The sequence below is a fragment of the Pyrus communis genome, chromosome 15 (assembly GCF_963583255.1).
Source record: "Pyrus communis chromosome 15, drPyrComm1.1, whole genome shotgun sequence".
NCBI classification, from domain to species: Eukaryota; Viridiplantae; Streptophyta; class Magnoliopsida; order Rosales; family Rosaceae; genus Pyrus; species Pyrus communis.
In genome coordinates, this window is record NC_084817.1 from 8494111 (window position 1) to 8511801 (window position 17691).

At 36.8% G+C, this 17691-nt stretch overlaps 2 protein-coding genes across 3 annotated transcripts; one reads left to right on the forward strand and one right to left on the reverse strand.

The window, feature by feature from the left end:
- Positions 1 to 2243: 2243 nt before the first annotated feature.
- Positions 2244 to 3987, reverse strand: LOC137718454 (tRNA (guanine-N(7)-)-methyltransferase-like). Its single transcript, XM_068458008.1, has 2 exons — positions 3853 to 3987; positions 2244 to 3210 (listed from the first exon to the last, which is right to left on the reverse strand). Exon 2 carries the CDS (start codon positions 3191 to 3193, stop codon positions 2435 to 2437), a length of 759 nt encoding a protein of 252 aa, XP_068314109.1. The 5' UTR covers positions 3194 to 3210; positions 3853 to 3987; the 3' UTR covers positions 2244 to 2434.
- A 9800-nt stretch (positions 3988 to 13787) lies between these two features.
- LOC137718765 (NAC domain-containing protein 100-like) lies at positions 13788 to 17205 on the forward strand. Of its 2 annotated transcripts, none has more exons than XM_068458301.1 (4): positions 13788 to 14025; positions 14271 to 14498; positions 15083 to 15354; positions 16344 to 17205. In XM_068458301.1, exons 2-4 carry the CDS (start codon positions 14333 to 14335, stop codon positions 16962 to 16964), a joined length of 1059 nt encoding a protein of 352 aa, XP_068314402.1. In that variant the 5' UTR covers positions 13788 to 14025; positions 14271 to 14332; the 3' UTR covers positions 16965 to 17205. The 2 variants fall into 2 exon arrangements, with proteins under 2 accessions (XP_068314402.1, XP_068314403.1); XM_068458302.1 differs by having other exon boundaries at positions 16347 to 17205.
- The last annotated feature ends 486 nt before the right edge of the window (positions 17206 to 17691 follow it).

Genomic DNA, 17691 nt, shown 5'->3' on the forward strand with positions numbered 1-17691 from the left:
TTTTTTTTTTTTATTGAGACTGTAGAGGTTAGGGGTGAGATGATTGGATAAATGACTAGGAAAAAAAATATAAGGTGCATATATAATGATAATAATACCTAAGTAAATATATAAATGAATAAATAAATAATATAATATTAATAGTAGTGATACGGTATGGTATACCACTGGTAATGGTTTCGAATACCATTACCGTATCAAAAATGTATGGTAAGGTACAAATACCATACCATTACCAATGGTACAAATTTTTTGGCACAACTTTGGTATGATATGGTTAGTAATTTGGTTGGTATGGTAATTTGGCAAAAAATTCCACTCCTAATTATATCAACTTCTATTTTGTAGTTCAATTATTTAATCAAAATCATTCATTGAAAGTGAGAAGCATGTATTTTGGCAGATTTTAAAAGACATTTTGGCAGATTTATATGATTTTAAAAGATTTTTTTATAAGTGACAGATTTTAAAGGATTTTAATGGATTATATAACTCTATATGGATTTTGGCAAATTTAGATAGATTTCTATGGATTTGTATGAACTTCTTTTATGAATTACGTAGGATTTTAAATGTTTTTATAACATTAGAAGAATACATAATAGTGGATATCATACTAGTTCGGATTTCAACAACTCAACTCTCTCCTGCAAGTTTGAGATACAATGCTTCAATGTCTTGGAAAGATGGGAAATATATTAGAAATGAAATAATAGCCATGCATGTCTTCTTGTCAATAGATTCCTAGGCCTTAATGGAACATGGCATTGATAGTTCTTCCCACGATAGAAACTAGATTGGTTAAGTAAAACTGGTTATTATGACATGCAAGGCAATTCACATGAAATCGAAGCTAAGGCTAGTAAAACAATTAGGAAGTTAATGTCAAAAGGCTCCTTAAGTAATTAAGCTTTGATTGAAATAGCGGGCCTAAACAATCATCACAAAGTCGTAAAGTCACAAAATCTGCGATTTGGCCTAAACAATTATCACAAATAAACCAACAGTCATTACTTACACACCAACAACAATAACAGCAATATGTGAAATAAATAAAAAAAAAAAACCATACAAGAATTTGGAAGAGAAAATCAATACGTTGAAGGATGAGGGAATCAGGAATAAAAAACCAGGGAAAATAAAACCAGCAGTCATTACTTTTCTATATCTGAGAAAAGAAGACTGTTCTTATTCTAGAGCATGAAAAGAAATAAAAAATCAGAGGGGGAGGGTTGGATTCTTGATGGCATTTGGTATTTATACCACCATCCTCAAATCTATCAAAATCCTTCACTTATTAAAATCCTAGAAAATCACTGGTATTTTGACTACACCATTTTTAAAATCTATTAAAATCCTAATCGACTACTGGTAGATTTGGATGTATTCTTTAAAATCTTCTTAAATCCTAATTTAACTACACCATTTTTAAAATCCTCTTTAAAAAATCTTAATGGACTACACTCAGATTTTAAAATCTATTAAAATCCTAATTTAATTACATTCCTTTAAAATCATCTGAAATTCAAATTGACTACACCACTAAAAAAAATCGAGACTGACTTTCTTTGACAATGGTTATCCACTATTAATCTTGAATCAACGATAACTTTTTGGTTCAATTATTTAATCATAATCATTCATTCAACAATAATGTTATTTTTACCATATTTTTGTACCACAATTGTATACCATCTTAAGTAGCATGTGATGTGGAGAGCTACATCATCTAAATTAATTAGCATTTAATTTCAAAATGTTAATCAATAATTAATAAAAAGATTGTTAATTAATTGATGATTATGGTATACGAGGAGTCTCTTTCTTCTACCTAAGATTATTTAAGTGTTTTAATTAATAAAAAGATTGGAATTAAAGGATGTAGCTTGTCTAACTCATCTGCTACCTAAGATGGTAAAAAAATATGATATAAAATTGTGGTAAGAATAACATTTATCTTCATTCAAATTGTGAGAATATGCGTGTATTACCAGACAAACTAGCATTGGTTATTAACCAGTTATTAATGACAAATGATCGATTCAATAAGCTAATCACCGTTTGCAAAGAAGGGTGAGATATGGGCAATTTTTAGAAGTACAAGTACAACCAGTGCAATTTTCCTGCCAATTACCAACTTTGATAAGTATTAACTATTGACTATTAACTATGACTATAATCCGATAATACATATTAATATGACCATACAAATGGCAAATATTGATACTGAATCATGGTTGTAAGTAAAATTAATAATCTCAAATATAAGTGATGGGATGAGAAATAGCGTAACGCAAAAATTAGTAAATCAAAGATTTCAAAGACCAGATGATCTTCTCAAGAGTACTTAGCAAACTCAGCCAAAGGAAAGAATAATCCACTACAATTTTTAAGTTAATCAACCCGTTTGTCGACTAAGATAAAACACCCGAAGTCATAGAGATGGTGCAATGCGTCTGTAAACCGCTCGGAAAGTCTGTCCTCCATTTCTGTCAACCTTCTGTCCTTCCTCGGTTGCAGAACTCAAGAGCTTCGTGACTGGATCTGCTTTGAGCTCTTCGTCTGTGAGAGCTTCAAACATGGGGTGATTCTCCAAGCAAGTCTTCATCCAGTCTCCAAGCTCCTCAACATCCGTAATTGTGTATATGATCCCACCAACTTCTAGAACATAAGCATACTCATCCAGCAAGAATGGACTGATCACTCTACGACGATGATTTTTCTCTTTGAAGTGAGGATCCGGAAAGAGAAAAAACATCTTCGAAAGCTGTCCTTTCTCAAAGTAATTTGGAATGTATTTCATGGAATTAGTCCGAACCACTGAGATATTTTGGTATTGACCAGGATTTGTCACCCTTAAAGCCAAGATCCTTTCTTTGACATACTCTGTCACTTTGTCCCTAAGCTCCATCCCGATCATCAAAGTCTCGGGGAAAAGGGTTGACAGACTTATCAGAAGCCCCCCAAAACCACAACCGATATCTGCAAACTGAATCTTCTTACAGCTATCAACTTGATCGGACGAGGGGAAGTATTGTGGGTAATGAACAGAATAATCTACATGACGCGGGGAGACAGGCACTGGAAAGTGGGAGTCACTCAGAGGGTTGCTGTGTGCTCTTGCTCTGTAGAAGCGCTTCCGAGGCAGGCCAGTTGACTTGCTAAATGTCGGGTTTGTTTCCTTTCCCGACATGACTTTTTTTCAGCTAACTGCAGAATAGTAACAAGCAGGAAGTTCAGGACATCATGCTAAATTATGAAGGGAATCACAAAATGCAAACTAAGTAAAAATTTCCCTCTTGTTGCTTAGGCAACTTAAACCCTCAACAAAGTGAGGTGTGCAGCGAAAGGCCTAACTCCACGACTGTTGATATACACTGCCGGTAAGGACCGAGTAAGTTTCACTACATACCAGTCTTGTACAAAAGATATCAGGGAAAGCAAAATGCAATCACCATTGTAAATCTTAGAAAAGTAAACCAATTGCAAGCATTGCCTCAACCATTAACGAAATCCCTATTCCTTGGATTCTACCTAGAAAAACCAAATCGTAAGAAAAGGGTTTTCCTTCGGATAGTTAAATTCACACTCCTGTAACTCCCGAAAATAACTTCAAAAGGCATTATCACAAACAGGTGGTGGGCATATCTAACATACATCAGTTTCAATAAATAACGGTAGATGAACATTTACGACGTAAAAAATTAGCAAAACTGATTAAATCCTCTAAATCGTTCGAATGAAGCTGTAGAGCATTAATGGGCGTCGTTCAGAAGAAGCCTCAGATGGCCGTAAAACCACAAAAACAATGGAAAACCAGAGAGAGAGGGTTTAAAGAGAAGGAACACAGACCTGGGTATCTAATTGGAGGTGAAACCCAACAAAATTTTGAAGCTTTTTCGAAGATGGAGAAGCTCTACTACCAAGTCTCGGAGGCCGGTAGGGAAAGTGCTGAGCGACTGGAATTTATTTTACAGCGCCAGAGGCAGTCTGAAGGGTCGGAACGAAACGAAAGAAGAGATTAAAGTTGGGCTGTCCTTCAGGTTTGGGCTCTGGTGTATTGCGAATGGACTCATACCCTAGCCCAATTTGTTTAGGGTTATATGATCCGGCCCATCTCGCTACAAGAAAAAAAAAGTGCCACAAGGCCCACGGGCCACAACTTATCGACAATGATGGCGCAATTTTTCAAGCCACGCTCTTTTGACACACGAAATTTACACATTTGTTGGCACATTCTATAATATATATGAGTCTCACGTATAGGTGTGTTGATTTTGTGTTTAAGAGCTCGTTTGTTACGAGAGGGCCAGAATCAATAACGGAAGAAGCACATGAGAAATGTTTTTACATAAAATCACTAAGAAATGTGTTTCTTAATAAATCTCAAAAGTAATTTTCCAAGTGATTTTATTGTCATTTTAGTACAACCTAATATGGGGTGTGGAGGAATCAAACACATGATGATAGATGTGTGAGAATGTGAAGGTAAAAAAAAGTCCTACATCGGTGAAAGGAGACACCTTGTAAAGGGTTTATAAGAGTTTGGGCTACTTTTTATATTACTAATGGTTTATGGTGGAACCTCAACTTTCTTAAAGATATCAAAGCAAGTTGGTCCACATGTGAAGCTCAACGGCCACACATAATCCATGTCAGCCAATTTATGTTGTCCACGCATTTGGTTTAAAAATTTGACACACTTGAAGGGGCGTGTGAGGATGTGAAGATAAAGTGAAGCTCAATGGTCACACATGCTCCACGTCACCCAATTTGTGTTGTCCATGTGTTTGGCTTGAAAATTCGACACACTTGAGGGGGCGTGTGAGGATGTGAAGGTAAAAGAGTCTCACATCAGTGGGGGAAAAAAAAACTTGCAAGGGCATATAAGAGGTCAGACTACTCTTCATATTGCCAATTAATTTTCTAGCATATAAGAGATTGTGCTACTCTTTATATTGTCAACTGATTTTATGATGGAATATCAAATTTCTTCAAGGTGCAAGGGGTCAAACAAAGCATCACGGATGTAGAAGTATTGCACTTTAATCACTTAGCTTCAAACCCCTTGTTAAAAAAAAAGATTTTAAACAAAAATTCAAGCCCCAAACTCCCAGCACTAAAACTGCCAAAATCCACCTAGTGCTCCTAAAATTCAAACTTCAAATATGCAGTTGTGCTAAACAAACTACATATTACAATTCAATTCAATCCAATCCAATAAAAAATAGTATAATCCAACACGTCGCGTGCTGAGACTCTAGTATATAAGTTATTACATAATGACAATACGTCTAATAATGATCAAATCATGTCTTGAACATACTCTGATCTTAGTTTTCTTTTTTCTTCTGTTCTGAATTAGACATCTACATACATAGTAGGAACCTACATATATATATATATATATATATATATATGCAGGCAGTAGCAATTAACTTCCCGTCCCTCTCACACACATTAATGGAAAAGATGACCCGAAAATTCATGCGACGATAACAACATTCCAACGTATGTGTGCTTCTCAGAATTATATACATGTTTATATATACTAGGATATTTAAATTTAGTAAAACCTAATCTCAGTACTCAACTGAAATCAGGCAAAACGTGTCCCTTAATTGGTTTGAGTTTCTCTCCATAGTTAGCTAGCTGTGGAAGTACAAAGTGATATGCAGGCATGCATGGCTCTAGCTTCTAATTAAGTTCTAATTAATGTCTAATTTCTCACCTAACTTAACTAATAAGCATCCTGTGTTGATATATTTTGGACAAGAAATTCCAATAAATCAACTACTATATATAAATTACGTACATATATACGTACGTAGTCAGTTTATCAAGCACTGATTAAGTTTAGCACTGGTATTGCTCCACAAAACTATCTATTAACTGCAACAAGGACCAGAATTATATAGACTTAATCTGCGTATACAACATTGGCTACGTGGCTTCATGAAATCTTTACATACAACTACTCTTTTGAAAATTTGCATCCCTTTTGGGAACAATATTATCTCAACCTTATGCTGTCTTTGTGATCTTTCTTGCACCCTTTCCATCCCCAACAACTTAAATATATACCTAATAGTTAATTTAAAATTTTGCTTAATTATTTTGTGCACTGCAGGAAAGATGCAAACACATGCATGTGAGATTAACAGCAGCCTGGTATTTTATTGTGAAGTGTTTGACAAGTAGCATGTCTGACGAAAATGGTGAGACTGGTTTAGGGGTTAGGGTTCTTCAATCATTCTAGATAGTCTTCTTTGATATAAACCTATTAACTACTACTACTACTAATGTTACGAAAGTGGACAAAGTCGTCCCAATTTTCAAAAGTGAATCGTTGAGCGTTAGAGAATGTGATCAAACACGTCTCCTCTCTAATCATGTATCCTAAATCACTCGATTTATAATTTTCTTTACGTTGTTTGTAGATGCACGCTAACTTAAATAAATTTTTTAATTTAGTACATATAAAATATGATAAATTGGTTAAATAACTAGATGACTTGTTCCATGAATATATATCTATGTGAGCAACAGATTAACTCAGTCGTAACAAACGCATAATCATTTATTCATATCCCAATTTATTGAATGAAACTGTGATATTAATCATGTTTGTGAAAGCTTCTCTGACAAGTAGCTTAATTAATGTAGTCAACCAAAACCCTAGCAAGCTAATATATATACATAATCAATGTCTTTCAATTTTAATCCTTGAGAGGCAGATAAATTTGTTTGGATAAATATTGTTGTTACTGGAGGGTTAAATAATTAAATGTTTCAACAAAATTACACACTTTAAAACATTTTTATAATCTTGAAAGGAGGATGACAGATGGTAATCGTTTCTGCTAATCAATTTGTCTCCTACTATAAATATTGATGGTTACACAGACAAACGTCTAACAACTACTTTGATCATCATCCTCGCTAATCTTCTTTGCCACAGATTATGATAATTTGGTCCCAAAAATTGGATTACCAAGAAGAGAGGTTGAAAGTGCCCAAGTCCTTAATTGTTTTCCTTTGCAATGTGGAAAGTGTCCTAAACGTTTGAAACATTTCACAATTGCAACTTTAACTCCTTTATTGTAGTGATGAGGTTAGTTATGATTATGGAAAGATTGAGAGCTTTAGAACAGAATTATTGAGCATTTCGGTCCACAGCTTTACGAGAATTTAATTAATTAAGCACAGTATGTATGTAGAAGTAATCCATCACAATCTCTCTCTAGATTACTTGATAGACACTTCAAATAAGAAATTGGTATAGGGGTCTTGATCAAACTCACCCGTTCTTCATGACCATCCAATGCTTTAGCGATCACAACTTGCTAATATTTCATAACGAAACTACGAGGATTATGTGCGATTGACCGAAATTTTGGGTCATTGGAAAGGGAAATCAAATAAATTTAAGTATTTGTTATATAGGATTGATTAAAAGGTGATAGTACACAGATTCAATTTCATGTATATACCACTGCAGAAGCATTTCTCTTGTTTTCTTCTCTTTCCTTTCTGCCAAAGACCTTCATCGGGCCACTCCACGAGCATATTGATTTGATGCATTAAGCACTTGAAGGGCATGAAGGATATGTGTGTGTGTGTGTGTGTGTGTTTCGGGTTTTATATAATGTGTATATATATGTATAGCGTATAAAAGAATATCATATATACTCCTATCTTGGTGTTGAACAAGTATACTAGTTGCTCTCTCTACGACTTCTCGTCTACTAGCAACCACAAAACGGACCCTTCACTAGTGTCAAACAAGAAAGTACCACCCTTGATAAATTGTCGAGCAAGAAGCCAAAACATAGAAAGAAACGGATCGAAGTTGTAATTATTACTGTTGGGTTTTCTGTAATGATAATACATATACATTCTAACGATCACTCTTGAGATCAATAATTATAGGGTAAATGTCAATTTTCGAAGAATTGTAATAGTCATCAATTCATATATTTCTGCATTGCAGAATGCATCATGGGAGTATTTACCTTGGTTCAGGCATTAACATCTGAACTACTTATGTGGAGATACGATTGTACATATTTGGTTGAGGATATTGAGCTTAATTAATATATATCATTCGGACGTATCCATGAATATATTTTGGACATAATCTATAGCTAGGCTTCTATCCCTAGGAATAAATAAAAAGATTTGAGCTCGTCTAACCAATTTGCTATTAGACAAAATAAGGATGAGAACTTTTGGGGGTGGTGCCATGAAACTGGGGCTCCTGTTCTCCAAGATGACATATATATATTGATCAAGACTAATTTCCTAGTGAAGAATAAGCATAATGTATCAGTACTAATTATAATTATGGATATATATTAACATAAAAGAGCCAAAACACAAAGGAACCAACTACCAAGGGCAAGGGAATCCAGGGGTTGTGTCTGGCCTAAACCCTATTCCTCTCTTATTTTTCAGTACTCTTCAAGCATGTGACTCTCTCCGAGTCCTGCCAGTAAACGCCCTTGTTATTGTTTATACTAATGGTACCAAAATTTTAAATTAAATTTGTAAACTAAATGATGTGTCATTAATAAAAAATAAGCACGTTATATCAACACTTAAGTAATAATTCAATTATCAACAACCATATCATTTGGTTTACAGAATTTGATATAAAAATTTGATCTTCCTAGAATTACCCTATTGTTTATACGTACATGTTAGCAACTTATATATGAGAAACAAATTAATGAGATAAAAGTTAATCTGAGAATTGAATAAATCATCGAATATATAACAGTCTCAGCGTTTGGTCAACAAAATTTAGCAAGTACATTTGAGCTCATATTTAGTCATCACTCTGAATCATAATTAGTCGTCGCGGGGCGATGTAATGACACATGTCATGCACTAATTGGTGAAACCATATTATACTCATATGGAAGGGCATTCATTAGACATTATGTCCAAGTATGACCTAGCTAGCACGCTGGCTACCTCTGTCTAGAGAAATTTTTAGTTGTGACGGGAACACAGATGGTACACCACTTGTTTTTATGTAAGTGGTGGAAAATTTTAATTTTTAAGTTATTAACTTTTTAACACACATATATCACCATTTATATAACAACACGTAATGTACTACACCGTATGACGGTCACACTAAAAAATATCTCTTCTATCTTAATCTGAACGCTACGTGAAGCAATGGATATATATACAGTGGTCGTCTGCACATGATTTGTCTTATTTGCATGTAGATGTTGTGGACACAAATTTCTGCCTTCTCCTTCTTGGACAAAATCGCACTTACAAAACAAATCACACCTTTGGTCAAGGCCAAAAAGCCTCACGCGCCCATGATGAATGGGCGGGGGCTTTGGCTGAAGAACCTCCAATGCCAAAGTTAGAATTTTGAGGGAAGAGTGTTTGGAGAATTTTGTAGAGTTTTGCAAGAGACTTGGAAGTAGTTTTTTGAGAGAATGGAGAGCTATTTATAGGGATATGGTCGGCCCTATTAGGAGAATAGGGACCGGCCATTTGTAGTATTTTTTGGGTGTAATTTGTAGTTAATTAGCCATTAATAGATTAATTAGGTAATAAATCCATTAATTTACTAATTAACATAATTTAAAAGAAATGTTTTGGGGGTTATGGAATAATTACCTTGTGGAGAATATAGGATGAGGGTGGATGAAATAGTTTTGAATTTGTTACCTATTTTGGGCATTTTTGACTTGGTTGAGAGATGATTGCCCGTTGCTGCGCGTAGGAATCCTGGTATGCCTTAAGGGTATTTTTGTCCTTTTCTATCCAAAAATCCACATGTTGCCTTGTGATTATTTTTGGCTCCACAAATGTCCCCACACCTATTGGACTGCTCGCAGAAAAGGGCAATAGGTGTAGAGATTTTCTTGCTTTAGGAAACTTTGGACTGCTTCCTATTTTGATGTAAATTCCCTCTTTAATAGGAAATTAGATCATTCTAGGAAAAAAAAAAAAATTTCTCTCAAAGCCTATTTAAGTCCACCTTAAGTGTGTTATTAAATCAACTTTGAAGAGCGATTTATTCTACCCTACAAGAGAGAGAGAGCTTAAAGGATATGTGTTCCCCTCCTCTAGCAATCTTCTACATCTTGCCTATGCAAAGGACTGTCTTTCATTGCTTTCTTCGTTTTCTCCATGCCACACTGATGTAAGAAAAATTTCATTTTTCTTGTCTTCTTCGTGGATAGTGCTGTAACTGGGCAGCCGTCAAGGTGGTACGACACATCGGCTGGCAGGGGCCATTTCTTGTGCTACTCGGCTTGATTGAAGCCAAGGATTGGCTCGGCATGGGCCGAGGAAGTGGCGTGGCGTGGGTAACGCTTTGGGTTGCCACGTCTGGGCTACTTGCCAAAATTGAGGAAACTGCTTAAGTTTGATTTCTCAGCTGCTGTAGATGGAGCAGTCAATGATGGAGCTACCAAGATCGGAGTTGCTAAAGATGAAGTGTCGAATGAGTGAACTGTTAAGTGTAAAAGTGGATGCTGCCCCTAACCATTTCTTGGTTAGTTGATCTTCAAGCATTCGATCTTTTGAGCTATATGGCCTTCTTGCATTGAAGAGCTTACCCAGATGGGTGTCGGGGATTTAGCTTACCCTTTCGCTCTAGAGAGCAATTAGTTTACCTTCTCGCACTGGAGAGCAAATCCATATGGGTGTCGGGGAATTGGTTTACCTTATCGCATTGGAAAAAAATTAGTTTATCCTTTCGCGCCGGAAAGCAGACCCATATGGGTGTTGGGGACTTGGTTTACCCTCTCACACTGGAAAGCAATTAGTTTATCCTCTCGCGCTGGAGAGCAGACCATTTTGGGTGTTGGGGAATTGGTTTACCCTCTCGCACTAGAGAGCAATTAGTTTATCCTCTCTTACACTGGAGAGCAATTAGTTTATCATTTTGTGCTAGAGAGCAGACCCATATGGGTGTCGGGGAATTGGTTTACCTTTTTGCACTACAGAGCATGGAAATCATTGTCGTGAGTGCAGTTGAGGAAAGTTGGACTGTCGGGATAACTGAAATAATCCTTAGCCTGCCCCCGGTTCTTGGTAGTTGGGCTGGTGTGTCCTACTGGTACTCGTCTGCCCATGGCGTGCCATTAGGCTAAGCTCTTACATTTGTCGGAACAAAAGTAGTCTTTATATCTAGCAATCTATATGGGGTAGTCCCGTCTGCTCGATCTTGTCATTGAAAGATGACTTGCTTATGTTGGTCATGTCTCATCGGAACGCTTTGTCAATAGCTTCGTTGTACGGAAAATTGCACAATCGCTCGGTTATGAGTCTTTCTACTTCTTCCTGAATTTACCTTTGTTGGGGTGGCAGAGCTCTCAGATGCCCCTGGCCGTGACCTGTTGGTTTAGGCTACTCTTCCATGTGTTCAGCTCGTCTATGTCGCGGCTGCGGTGGGTGTGGTATGTTCCTAGCAGGCGAGCGGGTAACTCGCAGGCTGCTAGTTGAACTTGAACCGGATTAAGTGATTGTTTATCTTTGTCCTCTGTGTTGCTTACTTTGATGCGAGGTGGATGATGTTTCTTGCGGGCCTTGCCGCAAATGAACACTTCGCCTAGAAGGTTGCTTATGTTGATTATCGGAGTGTGGCCCCAACCGTGAGTGTATGTTTGTCCATGGACCTAACTGAGAATGCATGTTCCTCCACGCGTTAAGACGGGAGTATATGTTATCTCGGGGGTCCAGTCGGGAGTGTACTATGTTAGAACACTCGGTTCGTGACTGGTCAAGTGGCTGTTTGCCGGGATGCTAGTGGAGAGGTTCGTCTGCCCTTGTCCTTCTTCGGGATAGCTCGTTCGGGGCACATTGGATATCGGTGCATTGAAATAGTTGATTCACCAAGGTTGTCTGTTGTGCAAGGGCACTCGTCAACTCTATGACTTGTCGAGACAAGTGTTGTTTGCCATTTGGATTGGAAGAGCTTGGAAGAAATATGCCTCATTGAGCAATGGAAGTGTGGTAGGCTCCGGGCATGAGATTTGAATTATGAAATGTCAAATCTACTAAGAAACGTGGTGAAAATGCCCCCGGCTCGATGGTTGGTCCAGATGGTTGAGATAGTCTTGGGCCGATTTGGGCTGTTTAGAATGTCGCAAGAGCAGGCTGGGCCACGAGAGTGGGCTGCTCGGTAGGAGTAAGCTGCTGGGCGGGAGCAGGCTAGGCCACGGGAGTGGGCTGCTCAACGTATGAATCACGCAGGTGCGAGGCTTGGGCTCGCGTTGGGCGTGGAGTGACATGGCTTGGGTCGTGGCCTTAATGTCGTGAGCAACCTTGGATAGCATGGCTCGGGCCGTGGTGGTGACACTATGGACCTCGCCGCGGGTGGCTACCATGGTAGCCGCCATGGTGGTTCCCGTGGTGGAAACTTATGGTGGTGGTGCCGCTCCACCTATTGTCACATTTAGCCTCGTGGATCACTGTGGTCCCATCTCTTGGGTGTTGAAATTTTCATTTGTTGAATTTTCTAAATTTCTAACCATTGTACTTCTCTTTTACGTTTTATCAAAGAATTTTTGCAAATAAAAAATTCTAATAATAAGAATGTACGAGAAATCTACAAATGGACAAGAATATAGAAAACCTTGGATGCGAGAGTCTTCTATGAGTGTGGGACTCAATCTCAATGAAAGCACCAATTTGTGGATGCAATTTTCTGCCTTCTCCTTTTTGGATAAATTGCAGCTACAAAACAAATCACACTTTTGGCCAAGGCCAAAAAGCCTCATGCGTCCACGATGAATGGGCGGGGGCTTTAGCCGAAGAACATCTGATGCCAAAGTTTTGATTAAATAGGGACCGGCCATTTGTGGTATTTTTTGGGTGTAATTTGTAGTTAATTAGCCATTAATAGATTAATTAGGTAATAAATCCATTAATTGACTAATTAACATAATTTAAAAGAAATGTTTTGGGGGTTATAGAATAATTACCTTGTGGAGAATATAGGAAGAGGATGGATGAAAAAGTTTTGAATTTGTTACCTATTTTGGGCACTTTTGACTTGGTTAAGGGATGATTGCCCATTGCTTGTGCGTAGGAATCCCGGTATGCCTCAAGGGTATTTTTGTCCTCTTCTATCCAAAAATCCACATATCGTCTTTTAATTATTTTTGGCTCCACAGCTGTAACTAAGAATTATAATTTAATCTGTTATCATTTGCATCTTACTGCAGTACTGCATATATATTCACTTATTCAGCTTCTTCGTCTAAGCTTCCAGTCACAATTACGAAAATAACCCTCCAACCTTCGCTAGCATATATAGTACATGTACGTACGTATTCGTGATATCACACTTTGAATTAATTTTTATTCCAAAAATATCTAAGAATATAGTTGTAAAATCAAATTCAAACTTCTCATATGCAAGTTGTCATTTACTAGAGTGGAGAAAGGTGTTGTCATTGTATGACAGCGTGAGTTCAAATCTCATCAGTAACTAATCTAACATATAACTTACTAACACTATCGCTCAAAACAAAAATAAAAATAAAATCGAACTTCTCATATGTATATCCAAAGAGGAAGATCCCAGCTTCATTAACTGTAGGATGTATACTTGAAAACCAAAAATTGAATGTGTGCGTGGGCCTAATCAATCACAAAGGTCATTTCTGTCAATTCGCACTTCATGAATGCAGGTAGACAATCATGCAATAATCCCAAAACAAGGATTTCGTCCCTGATCCTTGATAATATTAAAACACTAAACCTGGCACCCTTGTATCTCAATACCCATAGTAGGTGAGAACTTCACCATCACACACAGGCCCCCATTTACTTTTCTTCACACCAGCTACTAGAAAGTTTAAATTCCAAATTTCTTGTGCATGCTGAGCAAGAAAAGCCCTATTTAGCCTCACCCTCTCGCTCTCTCCCTCTTTTGCACCTTCATGATTCATCCGTTGTACCGCTCGTGCATCGGATCTCTTGATATTTTATGCCCAAAACAAAAAGGTTTTGAAAAGTGTCAAGAAACCTAATCAACATGTATGTACAGATATAGCTCTCCATGCAAGGAAGATACCTAGTTGCTTTTTATTTTATTTTTTCCTTTTGGTTTTTAGCTCCTACAAGTCTCCAGTACCCACATAGGGTTTATGTTGTTGAGTATTTTTAGGAGATGAAGAAAAATTAGATAGTTTTTTTTCCACCTTAGCAAGTTTCAAAGTGAGCAATTCTCAGTAGTATTCTTGATCATCGATCTCATATAATTATCTTTGTGATATATGCAGAAGCCAAACAAGCCGGCCGGAAGGGGAAAACCCTAAAAGGAAATTTGAGTTATCTTCACATCATGACAGCAGAACCAAAGGAGGACTTGCCACCAGGATTCAGATTTCATCCTTCAGATGAAGAGCTTATCACCTTCTATCTCATGAACAAGATAAATGATGCCACTTTTACTGGAAGGGCGATTGCCGATGTTGATCTCAACAAATGCGAACCCTGGGAACTTCCTGGTAAATATATATTGTTGTTCCAATCTAACCCTTGTTTTCAATTCATGCATCACATGCACAAATTTGATCTATTTCTATATATCCAAAGTTTTGAAGTTTGTGCTGCAGTCAGCTCTTTCTTAGTTTTGTACGTATATGTGATCTGAGGGATCAGGAAGGGGGAATTCGGATTTGTGAAGAGAAATAGCAATAGAGCAGTAGCTAAATCTTGCTTACTTTTATCAGTTCTTTGTTGGATTTAATTTCTTTTACTTATTGATATTATTAATTAAATTTTAATTTGGACCAAATTTTTTATGAAACGTATTTAACTCGTGTGAACTTTGCATATGAACATTACATGTTTCGTAGTATGTACTCTTCTTCGATCAAAAGTTTACATTCTTTAAATTATGTGTACTTACGAGATATTGTTGTGAAAACATTTCTTGTAACATTGATAATGGAAAACAACTAAACATTTTCCCATAAATATAATGGGTATATATTTCTATATTCTCACCAGCTTGCATAGACAAATTAGCTTCTTGTCTGATTTAGTAAGGTGCTGATGAACTTGTAATTTCTTGGATCAACTATTGTAGCAAAAGCGAAAATGGGAGAAAAGGAGTGGTACTTCTTCAGCCTACGAGATCGGAAGTACCCCACAGGAGTGAGAACAAACCGAGCAACAAGTACAGGTTACTGGAAGACCACAGGGAAAGACAAGGAGATCTTCAACAGTATCACATCTGAGCTGTTTGGGATGAAAAAGACCCTTGTTTTCTACAGAGGCCGAGCTCCTCGTGGTGAAAAATCCAACTGGGTCATGCACGAATATCGCATTCATTCTAAATCTGGCTTTAGAACATCAAAGGTACCTAATTAAATTGATTAATACCATCTAAGTATAAGTTGAATTAAGGATCTAAAACAACTAGTTTTAAGTTCCATTTTAACTAATCTTATAATTAGTTGAAATCATCTTTGACATCAATAGAACTAGGGCTGATGAACTTGTGAAACTGAAATTCCAACCTCTCTCTAGCTCTCTCTCTCTCTCTCTCTCTCTCTCTCTCTCTCTCTAGATGGAGCTAGGGAGATAAACTTGTGAATACATGCACACATTGAGTTAAGCACAAGTTACATATTTATATATAGCATGATTCCATGCAAGATTTGTGAAACGTTGTTGATAGACGACAGTCCATAAATATTCCACGTATATATAATACCTATATAATATCGGGTTTTACAACTAGCTAGTACTTGTACCTTGAACATAATAATATTCCGACCAACTTAGACGATTAATACAGTAGCCAAGTCGACTCATTGCATGAAGTTAACGATAAAGTATAGTACATTAACCTTAAAACTATTATGTTTCAAGTTATAGTATCATGTACATTACCGATATTTTGTTGATATTTTAAATAGATCAATCAAATTAATGTCAATAAGATATCCACAAAAACCTAAAGCATACAAAATTAACAACATATCATACAATATAAAATTAGGGTTACGCTATCCACACATGTCTTTTTATCTTTTACGCACTCCTCCCAATTTTATTGTTGGATGGAATAAATTTGAGAAGATCAAAAAATAAAAATTAACAGAAATGTGTGAGCGGTAAAAAAAAGTTTTGGTTAGCACCACCCTAAAATTATGAATTGCTAATATACAATATCCAAAAATATAGCGAACAATAAATCATCTATGTGAAAAGTAAAAGAACATAGATATGCATGCCCCCGTGATTTATGTCTTCCACTCCATATTATTCCATGCAACTAGATTTGATATTATGGATCAATTAATGATTAATTAACTGATCTGACTAGATTAATGTTGTATTAGCAGGATGAATGGGTGGTTTGCCGAGTCTTCCAAAAGAGCGCAGGCATAAAAAAGTACCCAACAAACCAATCAAGAGCGGCCAATCCCTACAACCTAGAAATAGGACCAAGTATGGTACCATCACCCCTAATGCAGCTAGGTGATCCAAACCACCATCAGTTCCCCTATGGCAGAAACTACATGACAAGTGCTGAGATGGCCGAGCTTTCAAGAGTCTTCAGAGGTGGTGGTGGTGGCGGTGGTGGATCATCAAGTAGCACTATCAACCTACCAATCCAACCCCAATTCAATTACCCAATTGGTGGAGGAGGTGGTGGTGGTGGTGTTGGAGGAGGAGCAGGTGGGTTTACAATATCTGGGTTGAACTTGAATCTTGGTGGGCCAGCATCACAGCCTACGTTGAGGACAATGCCACCAGCACAGATGCATCATCATGGCCCTCCATCTATGAATCATCATCATCAAGTGCAAGATGTTACTATGATGAACGGTCCAGATCATCAAGCTGGATACGGAACAATAGACATGAATAACAGCAACAACGCAACCGGTGGGAGTGGAAGCAGGTTTATGAACATGGATCCTTGTGCTGATCTTGAGAACTACTGGCCTTCCTATTAGGGTACTTAAGAGTATCCACCAATTAATTCCCAAGGCCAATTAAGTTAGAGACGAGCTTTATTATTATTACTTATTGTTATAATTTAGGTATAAAATCGATATACTTTTCCTTCCCAGTTAGGGTAATCAAGAACTAAGAACCCAGCAACTAAGGTCAGATATATTATATATAGTCCTGTGAATTAGAGTCAAGTGACTACTCTCGTTCAGGAACGTTACGTCTTTGGTTATTCAATTTACTTCCATCAACTTAATGTCTTTCAACAATTATTAAGCTTATTTATAAAGTTGGTTTTGCCTTAACACACATTTGCCATCCCTTTTGCATTTTTTGAGTTGCTTATTATTACATTTCAACATGATTCACAATATCCAAATCGATGCTACGATTATGCACATAGAAGGAGAAGTTGTGGCTATTGGGTCGTGGCCATGCTATACTGAAATAAAGTCACGTGGCGCAACCAGTATTTAAAATATTCACGAAATTGTAGAATATTTTCGTCGAAATATTCAAAAAATCAAGAATCAATATGGAAAGGGGATGAAATGTAAACTTCACCCTATATCGGCGATATATAGAAAAATTAATAAATATCGATGATATTTAATTATCGATTCACTATAAAAAATTTGCCATAACTTATTGCAGATTTCAAACTTTTGATTTATTTTTTATTTTTAGAAACTTTTCTTTAATTCTCTGAAAGAGTTGATATACCTATTC